The sequence below is a fragment of the Panicum virgatum genome, chromosome 8N, assembly GCF_016808335.1.
Source record: "Panicum virgatum strain AP13 chromosome 8N, P.virgatum_v5, whole genome shotgun sequence".
NCBI classification, from domain to species: domain Eukaryota; kingdom Viridiplantae; phylum Streptophyta; class Magnoliopsida; order Poales; family Poaceae; genus Panicum; species Panicum virgatum.
The window spans coordinates 534,191-556,080 of record NC_053152.1 but is presented as its reverse complement, the minus strand read 5'-3'; the positions used below and the strand labels follow the sequence as shown (position 1 = coordinate 556,080).

Sequence of the window (21,890 nt, the reverse complement as noted above, 5' to 3'; positions counted from 1 at the left end):
AGGGTCCACGAAACCCGGGTAGGTGGCCGGTTTTGAGAAAACCGCCAAAACTCCACGCGCGGGAAGATTCCCGCCTCCACGCCGTGGCCCTAGATGCCGTTCCCGCCTCAGCCTCCTGACGGCCCTAGACGCCGCCCGACGCCCATCACCTCCTCGCCCGCAGCGTGGCCCTAGACGCCGTCGACGCCCGTTCCTCCGCCAGTCCCGAGACCGACGCTCGTGCCTCCACGACTTGGCGTCTTCAACAGCCGTCCGCCAGCTTGGTTTTGTGGCGCAAACCAAGAAACCCGCCATCCACCGGTGCTAGCGCTCTCGATTCAGGAGTGGACGCCACAGCTACCGCCCGGCCCGAGCTCCGGTCCCGGCTGCCCTTCACCGCCGTCCACCGCATGGTCCATCGGCCATAGCACCTCCACGGCAGCTCTCCGTCGACACTCGACGCCTGTGTACCTGCAACCAAAGACCCGTCGACACTCGACGCCTGTGTACCTGCAACCAAAGACCAAGCACATGATCACACCGCACGGTTAAAAATTCACTCATCACAACCAGGAGTGAGTACTCCACATTCCTCAATTCCGTATTGGAATTTGAGAAGGATCTCAACCAACTGAAATGGTGGACCGTGTGTACACTGATTGTGAAGCCGGTAAGAGGAGATTAGCAAGCTACACGCCCGCGCACTCGCTCGCTTCACCGTGGCCACAACGGCCTCGGTTGGCACTCCACACCTATATAAACTATATAGCCCCCTCTCCTCTCACTCTTAGGTATTGGCGATTTTTGGGGAGCATCTTCAAGCAACTGCTCGCTTCGGATCGTCTACGCCCTCTACATCTTGGTGGATTTCCTCGAGAACGACTACTTCTTCTACATCAAACAAGGTAATGGTATCCTGCACCGGGTATAGACTGAAACTCTTGTGTTTCATTCTGTTTTGATTAAATTTATATTAATTTTTAAAACATGCACATGCTATGTTTCACTAACTATAGTTATGAAAAGTTTGCTAAATTATATGTTTAATTTTAGAATTAAATGTGCTCGACATTGCCTAATTATTATGAAAAGTTTGCTAAATTATATGTTTAATTTTAGAATTAAATGTGCTCGACATTGCCTAATTATCTAACAATTTGTTTGTCCTGGATTACCTCCTCAAGCATATCGGAAATCAAATAAGTAGTACAAGCACTTCGCCTCCACGAATCATTTCAAAGCTAAGGGACCAACTAAAGTAGTCCTTTGACCTCAGTTTAATTTCAAATACAGAAACACATTAAGCTGATGACTAAGGGTCGGCAGTCACAGACTAGATAGAAAATTCAGTGTGGATATATCTAGATAGTAATTGTTTAGTTCTTTTACAAGCAACTATCCCTTAGTATTTAGAATCTAATTCACCCACATCTCTTAGGGCGTGTATGATGGAACTACCAATTTCCTATTTAAAGAGATGCAACTCGTCAAAGTTTAAAATGTTAACAAAGTGTCCGTAGACTTTCTACACTGCGCGGAGTCTGGGAAAGGATTGTTTTAAGCACCAAACTTTTTTCGCACAAATATGCAGAGGCTGGGACTAGAATCCAGGATCAAGATGGCAACGGGTAAAATCCGCGCGGATATGGGTTTGATAAACCCGCACCCGCAAGCCAAAACCTGCGCCCGCACCCGCGCTCGCAACCCGCCACAGGCATAAAACAATACCCATACCCGCTGTCCACAGATATCCACATGCCCACTGGCACACCCGCGAACCCGCAAACTTTGGGAAATCAAATATATAATCCAATTTTAACAGCCAGCAAAAAATAAGATATAGCAAACAAGTAGAAGCCAACAAATAAATAGTCTGATACAAGTACAAGCCAACAAATAAATAGTCTGATACACAAAGAAAAGCATATAACCATACAAGAGTTATTGTTCAACACCATTATTACATAAAAAGTTCTGTTGAACCAAGCAAATAGTGGAACTCATATCAGTCGGAATCAGCAGTAGTGATGCAAGAATCTTCTTTCATTCCTTCGTGAATGTCTTCAAGGCAGGACCAAAAGCTATTGACCCTATCACCATCATCTACAATCAAGTTTCACATACATTAGTAGCTGTAGTTTATAGTTCTAATATGAAAAATACAATGCAATACAATACTACCTTTGAGAGTGTGACAAAGCTAACTTTGCCCACACATCAAAGCTTCCAATATCTTAGGAGTAAGACGGCTGTGATGCTCACTCAAAACCCTTCCACTAGGGCTAAAAGCTGATTCAGAAGCTACTGTTGTGATTGGAATAGCTAGGATGTCACGAGCAATTTGCCTCAAAGTGGGATAACGAGTTCCCTCCAACTTCCACCAACCAAGGATATCAAAATAATTATCATCATGAGGAAGGGTTTCTTCATCCAAATAGCGATCTAGCTCATTCTTACTTCGAACATAGCTATTAGTCTTCTTATTTGCAGCAAGAGTTTTAAAAATTGACAACACAGCAGCTGCATCAACTGAAGAACTAGCACCGCTAGATGATGTACCCACATAGTCATGTTCTTTAACTTGGTAGTGTTTCATCAAATCAGATAGCAATTCATGAGCCTCTTCCACATAAATTTCAGCATTTTCTTCACCAAAAAGAGCAATATAGCAAGCATGTAGCATTGTCATCTTAAGACGTGGATCAAGAATGACAGCAACAGCCATAAGACCATGTATATCGGTCCAATACTTGTCATATTTTTCTATCATGGCAGCAGATATTTCCCTAATTTTTTCATGCTCATCATGCTCCCAAGATTTAATTTTTAAGTTTGATCTCACAGACTTTAGGGGAAAAAAGGTTGGCTGTCACATATTTAATACCAGAAAATAGCTCAGTGAGGTCATAGAATAATCCTAATTTATCACAAACTATACTAGCAAATATCCAGTCATTTGGTGGTGGACAAACATAGTTCCTATGAAGCTCACCCAAGCGTTCGAAAACCTTCCTATAGGGTATAGCAATCTTAAGCATGATATAGGTTGAGTTCCATCTAGTTTTACAATCTAGTTGCAACTTCTTGACCAATTCAACCTTTTCATCTAGTGTTGTTTTCTCAAACTTTTCATACCTCTTTGGTGTAGCAACCCAATAAGCAATGTTGTCTCGAATGTTTGAAACTGCACTTGCAATGACTTCCATGCCATTTTTGACGATGAGGTTGAGAATGTGTGCGCAGCATCGCATATGCAGCCATTTTCCTCTCAAAAGCATATTAGTTGCACCAAGCCTTGTCTCCATTAAGCCAATCATGCCCGAGTTTGATTCCAGGACCTTCCAGTTACGTAGGCTCTACGGCTGCACTAGGTCCACCCTTCTCTCACATAGAATCCTAAAGCGTTCAAGTAAGGAATAAGTCCATTTTTGGCCATCCAACTATTGCTCGACTTTGATATTGACCATGCAACTCCAAAACCAGATATCCTTGACCATCGAACTATCAAAACCGTTCATATTTGACCATTTAGCTGTTTTAAAAGGTGGTTTCTCTGATGTGGATGACACATGGTTGTAGGGCCCATATGTCAGCCCATTTTCCTCTCTTCTCTCTCATCTTTCCGTTTCTTCTCTCTCTCCGAGCCCCCTGCTCGTGCGCGGCCCCTGCGTCCTCGGTGGCGGGCGCCGCCCCACGCTGTGCTACGCCATGCCGGCGTGGCTCGCCATGCTCTTCTACCTACTCGCCGACACGACAGCAGTCTACTTCTGCCCTAGCCTCGAGGGCCTCGCGCGCCGGCTCAACCGGCCGCCGGCCATCGCCGGGGCCACGTTTCTCTCGCTCGAGAACAGCGCACTCGACGCGCTCTCCACGCTCGCGTCCTTCGCTGCCGGGGGTGGCGTAGGGGCTGCCGCCATTGGGCTCAACAGCATGCTAGGCGAGGAGATGCTTGTGTCCACCGCCGCAATCGGCGTTGTCGCCCTCCGCATCCTCGGCCACGGGGTCGCTGTCGACCGCGCCAGCTTCTTCCATGATGGTTGGCTGACTATTCCCCTTTCCCTCCCCCGGCGGCTAACGATCCCGACTGCGAGCAAGGAGCGGTTGAGCAAGACGACCGTGGTGACCACAGACACGCTCACCCCAATCTTCATGTCCATCCTCTGGAGCCACTGCGACACGATGAACTCGTTCCCTTCTGTCCTCTTCACCACGGACACGGCAGGGAGACATAGGTGACGCGGTGACCGTTGCCGCACGCGACGCCGGCGAAGCCGCAGGCAGCGGCGTTGGCGGCTCGGCCTTCCCTGCCTCGTGCCGTCTGCGCCCGGTCTGGTGGAGGGCGGAGCGGATCCATGCTGCTTGCTTGTCGGAGCCCCAATGTTGGGCCTAGCAGGAGGCTCCCCCCCCCCCCCCCCCCGCTGCTCCGCCTGCGCCGCACGGGGGGCTCCACCTCCGCCTCTGCACCGCGTGCTTCCGCGGCGGAGAGAAGGGAGGCGACGAGCAGGGAGGAGGAAGGAGGCAAGTAGCGGTGGCAAGTAGGGAGGCGGCCAGCAGGGAGGAGGGAGGAGACTGGAAATAGGAGAGAGAAAGAGGGAGATAGAGAGAAGAAAGAGAGAGGTGGTAATGCTAACAAGTGGGCCTATCTCCGCGTGGCGTCCATGTCAGCAAAACCACCCTGCAAAATCGTCAAATAGTCAAATTTGAACGGTTTTGATAATTGAATAGTTGAAGATGCCCAGTTTTGGAGTTCAATGGTCAAAACCAAACCGAGGCTAAAGTTCAATGGTTAAAAATGGACTTTTTCCTTCAAATAAAGGGGCAAACAAAAACAATTGTACTGCACATTCTCTCAAAAACTTAACTGCTAGGACCAAATTGGGAGTGAGAATAACTAAATATTGGATTTTACTATGCTAACTTCTCCCTTATGAACCACATATATTTTCCCAGTATGAAGCCATCGCCATTATATTGCTATATGGAAAACAAGGCAACTAAAGATCCCATGTCCAAAAAAACTACTCATGCATGCCAAAAGCAATGGACCCTACCTAGTGCAAGGCCTCGGCGTGTATCCATATGAAGCGGCACTGCGAGGGCTACAGCTCGTACTTTTTCTGGTTGTCCTAGAATACACTTCCTCACACATGCATGCAATTTGACAGTACGAAGACCAAGCCAATCATTGCCAAAGGAAAAACTTTCATAATAAATAGTAAAAAGCACTTAGCCTCCACGAATCACTTGCAACTCAATGCTTTTTTGAACAAAGAAGCACATAATTAGGTTTGTCTTCAGTGGCGGAGCTTGATCTTCGATTTTAGAAAAATGAGGGGGGGCATCCTTTTGCTACAGTAGTGAAAAATCACTGTTCATTACGTGTGAAATTTGCACAGCCAGGGGGGGCCATGCGCCCCTTTGGCCCGCATGAAGCTCCGCCCTTGTTTGTCTTCGTTGGTTTCTTGATGACATGGAGCACACAAGTATTTTAAGATCCAGTTATTCTAATGCCTTGGCATTTATCAAGTACTTTGTTAGGCCAGGTAATCCCTTTTGTGCAACCCAGCAGAGCAAAGTAGGATACACGTCTTATTCGGAAAGCTTAGGAATCTAGTAGGACAGTGCTAGAAGCGACAGCGAGAAAAACAACGAAGAACAACTAAATCAAACCACAGAAGACACGAGGATTATTTAATGTGAAAAACCCCTCCAATGCGAAGAGTAAAAACAACGGGCGCTAGCCAGCAAGAACTTCACTATATCGGGTGTTTATGTACAATGCCTAGCGGCGACCTGTGGAGCAAACCCTAGTCAAAGGTATATGTACCGTACTCCAGGGGGCTCCCCCGCGTCTGCCTGCTGTCACATGCAACCTTGGACGATACTTTTACTTTTGACGATGATCTAGAATTGAGATGCGGAGCTGAAGCATGCATCGAGGGCGGTGGCCAAGGATCCGTCCTCAAGAGGGATGTACATTATATACATTTGTCCATGAGGTAGCCGTATAAAAACTCATTCCAGACATCAGGAACGCCGGGGAGGCACCAATGCGTGCAATCCGCGTAGCTGGCTGGGTTCTCAATCTGCTCTTTCGTCAGAGGAACATACTGTTTCCTGAACACCGTCGGATGCCCGTCCTTGCGGTAGTCAGACAGCTCTGTGATGTTCTGTATCTCAACATGTATACCTTTTGCCTCTAATCTCTGAAAATACGACTTCGCCATGGCCATCAAGCTGTAATCTGTGGATTTGTATCCGACTTTGTAGATCGGTTCTGTTTCATTCAGACACTTGTTGCTGTCTTCCCCACCCCAGTTGCTAGCCCAGAAATGTGTCGGTGATGATCCCGCGAAAAAGATTCTAGTCTTGTTCTTGTTAATATTCTCACCAAGCCATTCCGTTAGTTTCTTAAGAGCTATCTCGAATCCGTCGATCATTTCCATTTCGTCTAACCTGGCATCACCATCTTCAAATGAACCATACCTGCATGTGCAGATACAAAATGGTTACCCAATTCACTACATCTGGAGACTTTGTTGGTTTACATTTTATTTTTATGATCCTCTAAGATTTTTTCTTGATATGCCAATTTAATAGGAAGGAATTTACAGAAATGCACTTACATGACCTTCATCGTCATGTCATCATTCTGCTTCCTCCACCATAGGTAAGAATTGAAGACAATGATGTCAGCATCCCTCCAGACACTGGCACGCTTCTCGATTCTGTCAGCCCTTATGATCCGGTAGTCCACCCGGTGGATAATGGGGTTGTCGCTGTTGGACTCCACCAGCAACGGCGACCAGTAGAAATCTATCGTTGCATTGTATTCCTGTAAATAATTAGAGTGCGTTCATATCGGTTAACCAAAATTATTGTTGGTTTGTATAGCCTGTATATAGATTTGTCAAGGATCGGAATACTTATATACCAATGCCTTGAAGGAGATGAGCGAGCCATTGAAGATGCACGTTTTGAGCCTGTCATCAGGTATTGAGGCCTCCACCATGCACACCAGGGATACCCATTGGTTCCTGTTCATCTCTTATCCCTCAGCTTTTCAAGCAAGTTGATGGCATTGAATCTGTTCCGGAAAGGTCGGTAAAATTCAAACATCATGTCATGAATACCACGCAGAGTAAGGTGTGCCACTCCTTTAATTTACAGGCTCATGAGATGGTACAGGTAATACAATAAAAGGTAGGTACAAGCTTTCCTCGCGTACGTCTGATATTTCACTGTCAATTAAGTTCTCTTACATGTTTTGTTTCTTGTTGGCCTCTAGCTAACAACCGTAATCAGATCAGTTTTGCAACCTCAAAGTAAGTCATTTTACCTCTCTGCATTACTATCCTTTCTTATATTCAGTTACAGATTAGTTGTATGTTTTTTTGCTTCTGAAAGCGATCGGACCGCGCTCTAGTCTAAGAGGGGGAGAGAGTGAATTAGGCAACTTAACAATTTAACCTATAGCTCTAACTAATTTGCATAAAATTAAACTAAAATATGCTATCTAGATGTACAACTAAGTTTGTTTTTAGTGTGAAACTCTTATCCCAAAAGAGTTTAGCAACCTATAGCCTTTCATATCAAGAAACTACTCTATGAAAGTAAAGGCACACAAATTGCTAATATGAAATGCGGAAGCATAAAGAGAAGGATAGGAGAAAGCAAACTCTCGACGCGAGTGTTTATCCCGTGGTTCGGTTAGTCACAAAGGCACACCTACATCCACGTTGTTGTAGCACTCACTAAGAGTATTGCTACTCGGCTACCAAGTCTCTTCCGTGAACACAATCACAGTCACCTTGGCCCCGGGTTCCACCAAGGAGCTTCTCCACAAATGATGGGGGTCTCCACGTCTCCCACACAAGGTTGTCATTGCCGTTCCACACCAAATCGGAGGGTCGATGATGTGCCGGCGAGCCTTCAAAGCTCCAAGGTGCCGGCGCACCAAAATCTTCTTTTGGTTCACTCAAGAACCACAGCACAAAGGCACAAGGCCTTGCAATCTCACTCACTAAAGAGCTATCCTTTACACAACACTCTCAAAGTGTGCTAAGGTCTAAGGATATGAACACTAGGCTCTTGGATGGCTTGGAGATGTTCTTGGGTGTGTTTGTGACTTCCTTGAACTCCAGCAAGCTTCAAATGGCCGGGGGATGTCATATATATATAGGCCTCCAAGTCGAACTAGCCGTTTAGAGACGTTACCCAACTTTCTGTGCATGCACCGATGTATCCGAAGGTATAGCACCGGTGCATCCGGTCACTCTGCACCATGGGGTAGCCGTTGGGTTTCTGACAGCTGACGTGGTGTCACCGGTTAGACAGGACCCTTGCACCGGTGCCTCACCGGTTCATCCGGTCCTGAAGAGATCTTCAGCTTATGTCTTGAGATTAAACCGGTGCCTCGCTCCTGAGCACCACCGGTTCATCTAGTGCTGAAGAACATCTTCTCGCCAACTTGACATGCTCTCTGATGTATGACAATGTGCTTGCACCAATGCCTCAAAATAGTATCACCGGTGTAACCGGTGCTACTTGAACTTCTCCCCTTAGGATGGGCATTGCCTGGCCCATTACACCGGTGATATAGCACCGGTGTATCCGATGCCAACCGGTTAGACCGGTGCGGTGTCACCGATGCATCCGGTGCCACTGTTTTCTGCTGAACTCGTCCAATTCATTGTCTCTTTGAGTTCTTTCTTCGTGTTTTGCTTTGCTTGGCCTTTTTGCTTCATCCCTGGGATCTATAATTATTCACTTGACAAATTTATTAGTCCCATTGATTGTGTTGTTACTCAATCACCAAAATCACAAAATAATGGTTTAATGGGGTCATTTTCCTTACAATCTCCCCATTTTTGGTGATTGATGACAACACAATCAAAGCAAGCATAAATTTTGCAAAAATTAACAAATTGATACCAATTGAGAACAATTGAAAATATTTACACTTGCTTGGATGCTTACCATCATCCAATGATGACTTGGTCTCCCCCTAAATCTATTATCCCCATTTGTTTCTCCCTATTTTTTCTTCTTTTCCCCCTTTTGGAATCAAAGTTGCTCCCCCTTGAGAAGATATTCATTCGCTCCTTGCTTTGATCCAAAATTCTCCCCCCTTTGGAATCAAATCACCTAAAAAGGCTTGGCAAAACAAAATGGCTCAAAGGAAAAAGTTAGTCACCTAGGGGTTAGTTCCATGAGTCATGATCCAAGTATATGATATCAATGAAGATACCAATTGAGTGATTACTAAGGTGGATCACAAAATCACGAAACTAGCATGGAGGTAGCCCTAAAATAACAAAGATTTGACAAGAAAACCAATTGAAAGGATTATAGTCCATGCATACCTCCGGGGGCTGTAGTTACCTTGCATGTACCAATTTGAATGTAACTTGTGTCAAATGATATCAATTGAAGTTGAATACCAATTGAAAGTCTTTGAGGTCAAAAACACTTGGTACACGAAGGTGAGCACATGCATGGGCACATAGTCTATGAACTTGGATATAGAAAAAATTTGTTCAATAGATCATGGCCGACTATGAGACCACAAAAGATGAGCTTGAAAATATGTTAGTCTCAAAATCACAAACCATAGGATGAACTCCCCCTAAAAATGTGCATTTAGTGTTTGAATCACCAACCAAATGTATGCACATTATTTATGACAACAATGGGAAATTTACCCTATAGCTTGTGATCATGGTACACAAATAAAATACATACCTTATAAAGTTCATGTACCATGAAGGGTAACCTTGTGTAGCTTTCTACACACTTATCAAACCATGTAGGTTGCTCATGGGTTAGAGTCATGACACAAACAACCCACCATATGTAACACTAGAAGATGCAATGGATGCAAATAACCTAGCAAGAGTAATGAAGCTACATGATGCTTGAATTGAAATCTAGCTATCATTACCTTATGGGGGACTTGGACAATAAATGTTCAAGATGTGAGCTTGGCTTCTTTAGCTTGAACCCTTCATCTTCTAGTTAGCCAAGCCTCCAAATCTCCCGTAGCCGTTCTTAGGCTTCAAGTCTCCTTTGGAACCCACACTATTTGAGGTCCCATCATATTGGTGATGACATCCTTGGGTATCTAAATAGAGTGATTCCAATTCATTTCTTGCTTCCCAACCTTGTGAGCAACCATCTTGCCATTAGTTTTCTTCTTGATCATATAGGTGGTGCTATTACTCTTGTTCCTCCGGTAGGGCTTGGTGTAGATGAGAGAACTCTTGATTGTGAGTTTCTTCTTGTTCTTTTCATCCGAAAGTTTCTTCCTTCATTGAGAATACTTGTTGGACTTGTGGCCTTTATGATGGCACTTTGAGCGAGTCACGGTGGATCCCTTCTCAAACTTCTTTACCATGTCTTCACGGTTATCTTGAGAGGGTTGGACATTGCTCTCAATGCCCTTACCCTTCAATCTAGCCAAGTCCTTCATGAACCTTTGTACTTCTTGCTTGAGTTCATCATTTTCCTTAGCAATGAGATCATCACAAGATTCTACAACAACATCCTCAAAGAATTTCTCATTGCAAGGGTTAGGTTTATCAAAACAAGAAGTTGAAGCATGGTTAGTGTCATTAATGCTCTCAATTTTTAACTTGAGTTCTTCATGCTCTTCGCTAAGCAATTTGAATTTACATGACAAATTTTCATAAATTGTAGCGAAAATAGCATTAAGATTATTAAGAGCATTAAAAATTTTAATTTCATTTAATTGCTTCTTGATTATATTTTGGTGCTCCTGAACAAGTTCAAGAAATTCTTCATATGAAGGAGAATCGGAGTCATCATCACTTACATCGCTATCCATACCTTTGGCCATGAGGCAAATGTTGGATGATGATCCCATGTTAGTGCGGGTGGTGAATTTCTTGCTTTATTCATCACTTGAGATTGCACTTGATTCTTCACCACCACTAACCCATTCACCAAAAATAGCAAATGATTCATGTTGAGGCTTCTTCTCCTTCGTTTGTTGCTTCTTCTTCTTGAACCTTCTCTCAACCTTCATTTGTTGGTGATGAGGCCCATCTTTGAGGAAGACCATATACCCTATTGAGTTGATTTTTTGCAAATATTTGTTTATCTTCTTGACTTGCATGTAGATGTTGGGGTCCATTGGTTCTTTTTCATCACTTGAGGAGCTTGAGCATGCCTCCTCTTCTTTCTCTTCACTTGAGCTATCTTTGATGGCCATCTTTTTCAACTTATTGACTTGCTTCAATGCAAGTGCGCTATGTATTGGTGAAGAAGGTGGCGCTCTTGGCTTGATATCATGGCTTGATATCATGGCGAAGCTCATGGGTGATCACCTTGCTTAGGACTTGATTTGATGTCAAAGTGTTGATCTCTTTCTCATAAAGAATTATGATCATCAAATCATACTCCGGCCTTCGAAGTGAATGAATAATCTTGCGAATGAGTTTCAAATCATCAATTTCTTCACATCTAAAGAATTGATCTCATTCACAAGAATATTCAACCATGAGTACATAGTTTTAGCATTTTCATGATCAAGTTGCTTGAAGCTATTAAGTTTATCAATGAGAACATTATATTTTTCATTTGCAACATCTTTAGTTCTTTCATGATTCTCACTAATAGTTTTCCATAAGTCCTTAGCATTTTTACAAGCAAACACACGGTTGAACACATTGTCACCAAGAGAGTTTAAAATAGCACATTTGGCTATAGCATCATATTGCTTCTCTTGTTGACTATTGCCCTTCATTCCTTCACTAGTTACCCTCCAAACATTTAGACCCTTTATTTGGAGGTGAGATTGCATTAAGATCTTCCATCATTGGAAGCCCATGCCGTCGAACCGTGGAGGAGGTCCTAGAGAATCCATCCCATCCCTAAAGAGCTAACTCACTAGGCGGTGAAGCCTAACCGATCAAGTGAGCCGGTAAACACAAATTGCCAATGGAATTGGCTTCCTTTGTGAGAGGTGTGAGTCCCGGCTCTAATACCAATTGAAAGCGATCGGACCACGCTCTAGCATAAGAGGGGGAGGGGTGAATTAGACAACTTAATAATTTAACATATAGCTCCAACTAATTTGCACAAAGTTAAACAAAAACATGCTATCTAGATGTGCAACTAAGGTTGTTCTTAATGTGAAACCCTTATCTCAAAAGAGTTTAGCAACCTATATCTTTTCCTATTAAAAAACTACTCTATGAAAGTAAAGGCACACAAATTGCTAGCATGAAATGCGGAAGCTTAAAGAGAGAGATAGGAGAAAGCAAACTCTCGACGCGGGTGTCTATCTCGTGGTTCGGTTAGCCACAAAGGCACACCTACATCCACATTGTTGTAGCACTCACTAAGAGTATTGCTACTCGGCCACCAAGTCTCTTCCGTGAACACAATCACAGTCACCTTGACCCCGGGTTTCACTAAGGAGCTTCTCTACAAAGGATGGGGATCTCCACGTCCCCCGCACAAGGTTGTCATTGCCGCTCCACACCAAGTCGTAGGGTCGATGACGTGCCGGCGAGCCTTCAAAGCTCCAAGGTCCCGGCGCACCAAAATCTTCTTTTGGTTCACTCAAGAACCACAGCACAAAGGCACAAGGCCTTGCAATCTCACTCACTAAAGAGCTATCCTTTACACAACAGTCTCAAAGTGTGTTAAGGTCTAAGGATATGAACACTAAGCTCTTGGATGGCTTGGAGATGTTCTTGGGTGTGTTTGTGACTTCCTTAAACTCCAGCAAGCTTCAAATGGCCGGGGGATGGCATATATATAGGCCTCCAAGTCGAACTAGCCGTTTAGAGCCGTTACCCAACTTTCTGCGCATGCACCGGTGTATCCGAAGGTATAGCACCGGTGCATCCGGTCATTCTACGCCATGGGGTAGCCGTTGGGTTTCTGACAGCTGACGTCGTGTCACCGTTAGACCGGACCCTTGCACCGGTGCCACACCGGTTCATCCGGTCCTGAAGAGATCTTCAGCTTCTGTCTTGAGATTACACCGGTGCCTCGCTCCTGAACACCACCGGTTCATCCGGTGCTGATGAACATCTTCTCGCCAACTTAACATGCTCTCTGATTCATGACAATGTGCTTGCACCAACGCCTCAAAATAGTACACCGATGTAACCGGTGCTACTTGAACTTCTCCCCTTAGGCTGGGCATTGCCTAGCCCATTACACCAGTGGTATAGCACCGGTGTATCCGATGCCAACCGGTTAGACCGGTGTGGTGTCACCGGTGCATCCGGTGCCACTGTTTTCTGCTGAACTCGTCCAATTCATTGTCTCTTTGATTTCTTTCTTCGTGTTTTGCTTTGCTTGGCCTTTTTGCTTCATCCCTGGGATCTATAATTATTTACTTGACAAACTTATTAGTCACATTGATTACGTTGTTACTCAATCACAAAATAATGGCTTAATGGTGCCATTTTCGTTACAGCTTCCATGAAACAAAAAAAAACATGTACTGACAGAGCTTAAGACATGCTGGAACTTTTGGACTGACAAGGATCTAAAAGTACCTTGGAAATCTGTAATCGTATCCTACCTTGGAATGTCGCATCCATGAGGCTGCCATCTCCAGTGCTGATACATGGAATCCTTCCTGCCATATTTTTCACAAGCCACCTCAAGGAAGATGAAGGTGCACTTGAGACCGGAGTACAATGGCCGGGACACATTGTCGTAGACCCACTGGCCACTGCCCCCTTGACCAGTTGCACTCCTCGCTGGTGTCCCCGGCCTCAGTTGTCCCTCCAATCGCTGGTTCTTGGAGCCCAGCTTCCACATTCATCTGCACTTCTTGGCCGTCCATGCTCGACCACCATTTGCACATGCGCATCCTGGCCTCTGTCGAAGAGGAATACGATGGAGCAGGCAACGACGATGAAGAAGGCCACTAGGAAGCTCACGATGCTCCTCACTCCAACTGGAGCGTGGAGCACCGTCATCTTGGGAGTGGCTTCTGTGTTCAATCTTTCTTCAGAAAAGTGTGTTTCTTAGCTTGTCGGCTCCCCTCTTCTATGGTCTATGTGTGCATCAATACGAATAAGTGATATCGTAATTAATGCATGTCTTTTCGACACGGTGCTGTGTGAATTTCTTTAAAGAGTGAGGTGCTGAAAAATATAACTCTGTGCAAACACCATCAAAGATGGGCCTTGCCTTTTTCTTTGCCTTCCATTCCCTACTTTCCGCAACAACAAAAAAAAAGAGTAGGGCAGATCATCACTATTGCATTTGTTTGGAGGCACTATGATTATTTAACCTGATGCAAGTACCTGGAGGTAAATGACATATCACAAATCAACGTATATATTCTAGCTTTAATTTGGTTTCGCGCTGAATCTTAAAATTACCCGCTGGATGCTAATTAAGCCTCTTCCTTCGGCATAGAAAGAAATTAGTGGCTCAAATACCAAAAAAGGGTTAGGTAAAATCCTGTGGTCACGTTTGCTTTATGGAGTATCTTGTCCTATCCAGGTGGGGTCTATCTGGATGAGGAATGCTTGGCTGATGAGTGATAATATATGTGTGGTGTCAATCTGATATTTTCAAAAAAAAAATCGATGAAGGGACATTTTATTAATTTTCAGTAGATACTGCTATTCTACCAGCAGGTACCTACAGGTAAGAAAAGCATGAACAATGAGCATCAGCAGCATTATATCCTGTATTACTGCATATTGTACACCAGCTGATTGAGCCTTTTGGAAGGCTAGTACGATCTGTAGTAGTCATAGTTGTTGCAACCGAATGCATGATTCCCTGCAGGTTCAGGCACAAGTTGCTTCCTGCACTAATCCAAAAAGAAGCCGTGCAACCAATATTCGGACGCTTGTATGTAGCTGTGCTCCTGTTCCTGAATAACAACAGTCCATGCGAAAGTGTAATTAATATTGAAGAATAGATGAGCGAGTAGTTTAAGGCACGTATTAGCTGGAACATTTGCATTATTATCGCCATATTGATGAAACATGCACTGAATGTTAGCATAAATAGAAGGAAGCTTTGGTCTTGACCCGCCTCAACCAAATACACTGAGATCTGGAAGGTTGCCACAATTTGCAACAGACTAGAAATCACTGGTTGTCGGCGGCGGATGTTGCATGGTACTACTGAATGTTCTGGAATGCATCTTGGGCAATTGTCGGCAGTAGTGTACAAGGACGACGGAATTAGTGGCGCTGCCTGCAATTCATCAGCAACAGTGTGTCCTATTTCTGTGTCAACCTCAACTACCTCAGGCACCAACCATGTCCTTTAGTCGTAATAACTAACAGATCAATGTGGGACTTAGAAACTTTATTCAGCATCTAATCTTTTTAATCCACCGACGATGTGTGTGTGCTTCAACATTGATTAATGCGGTTCACACTAACATTCTGTGCATTTACTATATGGTGCTGTAGCCGGTAGAAGACATATATGCTAGCGGCCTTGTTTGGTTCATCTCTAGAATAGTTTAGAATGGACTTTGACCGCCAATTAGGGGTGTCAAACAAAAACAGTTTAAAAAACAACTCCAGAACCCATGCGCTACTAGGAACCATGAATAATCTAATGACGTGATTATAGGATAGTTACTGTAGCATCACTGTAGCCAATCATCAATTAATTACTATCGTTAGATTCATCGCGAAAAGTTACATCCATCTCTGAAAAAGTTTTGCAAATAAATTTTATTTAGTACTTCATACGGAGCCTAAAAGACGTATTCCATGAGGAACCAAACAGGGCGTCTGCGATTCATCCTAACCAGGCCCTGATCAAACTTAGTCTTTTCTTTTGAAAACTTCAAATTGAATCTCTTTATTATGTCCTCGCAGAGAGAGAGAGAGTCTCTTTATTATGGTCAGATTGGCCTAATCCAGTGCAACAATCAGAGTAACTGTAAGCTGCTGAGCTGAGTGCTTCAGTTGTCAGCCGACCGTTACACTTTCTGGTCCCGGGCGACAGGCGTGTATACAACGAACTGTGCCCACGCACGCTTGCATCAGAAACAGTGAGGTACTGAGGTATCAATGCAAGGATGGCCAAATACTGCTTGTCGTCCAGGCCTACTACAATCTGCTAGTGTGAAATTACGAAAATCAGATGTCATCACTACTACAATAAAAAGGTATGTAGAGGTGGGCAGAATGGTATTTTTAGAGGTGAATGGCGCAGCCAGCCTTAGGTGAGTGCGGGCGGGTGCGCTGTCCGCCCCTAATGTTTGCTATTTATTTTTGAATTAAATAATTTTTCATAATAAATTGAAAAAATATTTGTAGGGGTGGGTGTGGCCTGCCTCACCCCTAAAAATGAATTTGTAGGGGCGGGTGAGGCAAAGCCATTCACCCCTACAAATAATTTTCAAATTTATTCTGAAAAATTGTTTAATTCATTAAAAATAGCAAAACAATTCATTAAAATGTGAAATTTTTACCAAAAGTTTACTGTGATCTGTATAATTTAAAAAAAATAAGGAAATCTAATTTGAGTATCCATATTAGTTCAAGGTGTGGAAACCATAATAAATAGCTCCCACACTAACTTATCCCATACAAATTATGGTTTACTTTGTGCTTTCCACACTCATATCCATTACATACATTGAAATATATTTTTGATATTTTTTCTTATTTTATAGATCAAAATAAGCTTATGGTATAAATTTCACTTTTTATGTGTTTTGCTACTTTTTACGAATAAAATGAATTTTTGAAATAAATTTGAAAATAATTTGTAGGGGCAGGCCACACCCTCAATCGTTCCTACAAATGATTTTCAATTATTCAAAAAATTTATTTAATTCAAAAAATAGTACCACGAATGGTCTGGTCTTTGGTGGCGGACTGTCCGCGGGTTCAGACGTCCGAATCTTCTACAGTGAAGTTCGCACGTGGGAACCAGCGGGCAATCCGCCCACTAAGGCCAGACCGTCAGCCGTGCTATTTTTTTGAATTAAGTAAATTTCTAGAATAAAATTGAAAATCATTTTTAGGGCAGGTGAGGGGGTAACCCGCACCTAAAAATGCATTTTTAGAGGTGGCTTGGTTGCTACGGTAATTCCGCTTCATTTGTAGTAACGGGTCAAATTTTGATCCGCCCCTAATTTTTTTTTGTAGTAGTAGATGTAGCTAGCTAGCTGAAACAGTGTCATATATCCTGTTTTTGTTTTTTGTGAGGGAAGTACAGTGTCATATATCTTGGTCTGCAAGGCCTATTCGGAGCCCTAAACGACCCACAAGGATGCATATACATGCTCTCGGCCGGCCGGCCCGCTTCTTTAATTTCTAAGCAAGCCAATATGTCATTTGCCAAGGCAGGCCCATTACTACATGCCAGTCTTATTGGTGTTACTGTAATAAACAATGAAGAATCAATGTTGAAGGCTCCGGGGACGGGGGTCATGCATGTGTGCACCATAAAAATGCAGTAGAAAGGACAAGGGTTGAGTTTAGCAGTTGACTGACGTTTTGTTCCCCGAGTGTTTTAATTTTAACCCATCAATCAATCGTTGGTCTTGGTAAATATTTTAACTCAGCGGTGGTTGATTGCACTAGCTAGGGACTAGGGTCCAATGCAATGCTCTCTGTCAACAACTACAGATGCTACTTACTGCAGGGTGAGCAGCGTCCTTGCAATGAATTTAACTGCATGCAGTTCATAGGACCGAACAAGAACCATTATCTGCATCTTACTATTACTAACCGACATGTTAATCCTCACGAGACAAGCTAGAGAAATACTCCTAGAGAGATCCTAAGAATTCTCGTAAAAATCAGAAACATATCTAATGTATTTTCTAAATAATTTCATACCTATACCATTATGAAAATAGCCTAAAGTAACCCCAAATTTATATATATAAGTTGCTCACCTATACCATATAAAAAATAACCTAAAATAACCCTCTAATATTTTTCTTAATTACCCAGCTATACCATTATAAAAATAAGTTAAAATAACACCTAAATTTGCATTTAAATGAGTCACATACCTTTAGATCTGAATTTAAAGTACTCACATGTGTCATTATAAAAAAATTCCAAAATACACCAATATATGATTGTAGATTACCAATTCTTGTCATTGTATGTCAAGATGCATGATGTATGTCAAGATGTAGACCATCATATATGTATGGAGGAAGCGATGGGGAACACTGACTTTTATGGTAAATACAAAGCTCAAACTATGGTTTAACTAAACACATATCAAACATATATGGAGTTGTAATGCAAAGTGAAAGAAAATTATTTGTGGATGAAAAAGTATATAGAGTAATTAGTAATAAAACTATCACAGTCCAATAAAGATAAGTGCGTACTTATATAACATTGTATTAGAATACTTAGCACGAGTGAGACCACAAGTTAAATAATTTTTTTAGCATTGAGTCCTAGTTTTGTATATAAATTTTTAATATCTTAAAATTATTAACCCATGCTGGAGCACGGGTTAATGGATTAGTATAATCAAATACTCAAACGCAAACGCTATATATATGAGCCGGAGGAGGGACTAACATATTATTGCCAAATGCTAGCTTCTACTATATTCACCGAATACTTCTTATTAATCGATCTAGGCTTTTTACCACATGGAGTAGTTCTGGCAAATGATTTTACTGTTCATAAACCACGCTTTGTGATCAATACACAACTCAAAATTTCGTCTGCAAACAGACATTAAAGTTTTGATCAATCAAAACCACTCATGTATGCAAACACTGTGGGGGTCAACAACTGATTCTTATATATGTTTGTCCTAGATTCACCTCCTCATGCATGCACCTTAATTAGCTTGCAACTTTGAAAATATCAAAACCGACCCAATCATGGTCAAAAAGTATATAAATAGTAAAAGCACCTAGCCTCCACGTACGAATCATTTATAGTAAAAGCACCTAGCCTCCACGTACGAATCATTTCTAACAGATCCATCAGAGCTACTTGCAACTCACTTCCTTATTTTAGCAAAGTAATAAGAAACAAATTAGGTTTTGGTTTGATGATTTCTTGATGACTCGGATCGGAGCACCCCCAAGTATTTTTAAGATCTCTAGTTATTCTACTGCCTTGGCATTTATCAAGTACAATAGGACAGGTAGAATATTTGTGAAGCCAGGTAAGCCCTTGTGCAACCCAGCAGATGAAGGGACACACGTCTTGTGCAGAAAGCTTAGGAATCTAGTAGGTGGGTATGGAGCAGTCATCCAGTTTCGGGCTGGTTTATTTGAGAAATTAAAGGCTTTGTGATGCTTCTTAGGGCACCTACTGTGCATACCATGTGAATAACAATCCAAACACGCGCATTCAATTCGATCACATCGCCGACTCTCAACAATAACATTAATTATATTGGTTTTCTCTATCTTTACAAGCAGATCTATCGGTTTTGTCTTATTAACGTACTCTAATCTAGCTTTGAGTAAAAATGGAGAGATTTTTTTTTTGCGGAAAAAAATGGAGAGATTATGATGCCCCAGTTATCTCCTGTGTGTATCAATTTCCCATACATCTTTTCGGAAAATAACAGAAGTTCACGCCCAGAGGGACTCTTTCTTGAGGCACGCCTCCTGCAGCATGATTGCAGTTATTGCAGTGCTCCCCGAGGAACCCAAGCTGCTGCCCACCATCTGCTGCTGCTGCTGCTGATGATGATGAGCGGCACTGCTGTTCATCAGGGTATTTTGCACGAGCAAGCTACTAACATAAGCCTCGCTTTCCATGATGTGGTGCTGTTGCGATGGCGGCGATGATGGTGGTGAAGCAGTTGCATGGGCACGGTGCTGCATCTGGACGCAGAGGATCTCGGCCTTGGCGAGGGCGAGCTGCATCTGGAGCTGGGAAACCTGCTGCTGGAGGTAGGAGATGGCACCGACGCAGCCATAGACGGGGTCCCTCATCCGTGCGTTGGCCTCGTACACCAGGCTGCTCACCGCATCGGCCCTCTGCTGAGCAGGCAGCTCCTGTGTGCCAAGTTAATTATGAAAAATGAATGAGCAGGCAGCTTTGAGATGCACTGCACATTCAATTCAGTCTATATATATAATGGATGGATGGCAGCAGACCTGGAGCATCTTGCTGACATTGCTGGCGCCAAAGACCTTGTGGACGATGGCAAACTTGTGAGGATCCTCAGGAGGGAAGTAGGGTGCGAACACGCACTCCTGGGTGCACCGCCGCCGCAGCAGCTTGCACGATGCGCAGGGCGAGGAGCCGCTGCTGCTCCCGCTCCCGGGCCCGGCCATGGATGCCATGCCAACCTCACAGCAGTGGATGATGATTAATCGCAAAGGGAGGGAAGGAAGGAAGCAGAGGGGGAGACTGCCGGGTGCAGAGCCTCCTCTCTTTTATAGAAACAGCGGCAGAGAGAAACAAATAAATAAAGCCTCCGCTAACTAGCGGGTCACGACAAACATGATAGATTTGTATCGTGTTGTCATGCTCATCTATCAGCTAATAATGACCTTTCTTCCTATTGGATCATTCACAGCACAGCACGCATATACAACCGATCGAGGAGGTCTGCTTTTTATCTCTCCTGAATTAACTATAACTACTAGAAAAAACAAACAAAGCCACGGATTGGTCTACGCGTTCATGGACGACTATTCTATAAGTACATCTCCCAATCAGCACAGCACAGTTGTGGCATGGAGATAATATACTACCTTGCTTCACCTTTCAGTCCACGCAGCAGTTGCATCTAAGCATCACACTTCATACTTCAAACTCTGCCACACACAAGACAGATTGTATTGCATGCATTTGACAATGTAGCCACATGTTACTCGACCACATTTTTCAATCACACTTACAATATATAATTGTAAATTTCTTGAGAAATGCGTTGACCATTGAGATGGACCAACAATGGTGGTGCCCTACACCTAATAAGGCTCTAGAGCATGTTTATTTTACCACTTGTACTGGACTTTTAGCCCCCATGCACGTTGGGAGTTGACCTTAATATATTAGCAGGGATGAAAGACTATATAGTCAGATCACTCTTTAGACTTTGCGCTGCTAAATCTAGCTCTAATGAACACCACAATTAATAGCTCTAATATTGCTAGTAATCTGTACTAGCATATGCACTGTTTATTTGTTTTCTAGACATTCACGTGGTCACCTCTCCCAATCTCATCTCGAGCAAGAGAAGACGGCATGTAAACGGAGATGCATGACGAGAAAAGCTGGCACGTATGTCCGCAGTAGGTCTGGAGTGGCACAAGGCCAAGACAAGAGCAAGATTAGGGATTTGTCTTGCATTGCAACAGTAGGCCAGGGTTGTTATTCATGGTATATATAGCTAGCTAGAGCAAGCGTGTATGTGCTAATCATAATATATACATCTGTAGTCATACATGCATCGACAAGGACAGCAGCTGCGGCGACGCAGACTCTACAACCAACGTCTTGTGTATATTTTACCAGCATCTGTTTCCAGTTCACATGACACAACAAATTCGCGGCAGAGGCTGCTTATATCAGCTACTCCCTCCGTTTCAAATTATAAGTCATTCTAAGAATCTTGGAGAGTCAAACCATTTCAAAATTTGACCAAAATTATAGAGAGAAATACAAAGATTTATGACATCAAATAGGTATACTATGAAAATATACCTAACAAAGAATCTAATGATATTTAATTGGTATCATAAATGTTATTATCTTGTTATATAAATTTGGTCAAACTTGAAAAATTTTGACTCTCCAAGATTCTTGGAATGACTTATAATTTGGAACGGAGGGAGTAGCTAGCACCAATTCTTGACTCGTGCGCCATTCATTATATTCCTGGCGCTAGCTAGTATGAAAACGAAAAAAAGAAATACAAGGCCACAAGAGACAAAGCACCTTTTGTTTCCCTTGTGTACTGCACCATCCTGCGATGTTCCG

General features: G+C 43.2%; 1 protein-coding gene and 1 pseudogene across 1 annotated transcript; both read right to left on the bottom strand.

Moving 5' to 3' along the window:
- Positions 1-5,719: 5,719 nt before the first annotated feature.
- On the bottom strand, positions 5,720-14,154 carry LOC120684626 (annotated as a pseudogene).
- A 5,148-nt stretch (positions 14,155-19,302) lies between these two features.
- LOC120684625 (LOB domain-containing protein 12-like) lies at positions 19,303-21,520 on the bottom strand. The gene is made up of 2 exons (XM_039966507.1): positions 20,057-21,520; positions 19,303-19,954 (listed from the first exon to the last, which is right to left on the bottom strand). Exons 1-2 carry the CDS (start codon positions 20,243-20,245, stop codon positions 19,526-19,528), a joined length of 618 nt encoding a protein of 205 aa, XP_039822441.1. The 5' UTR covers positions 20,246-21,520; the 3' UTR covers positions 19,303-19,525.
- Between the last annotated feature and the right edge of the window lie 370 nt (positions 21,521-21,890).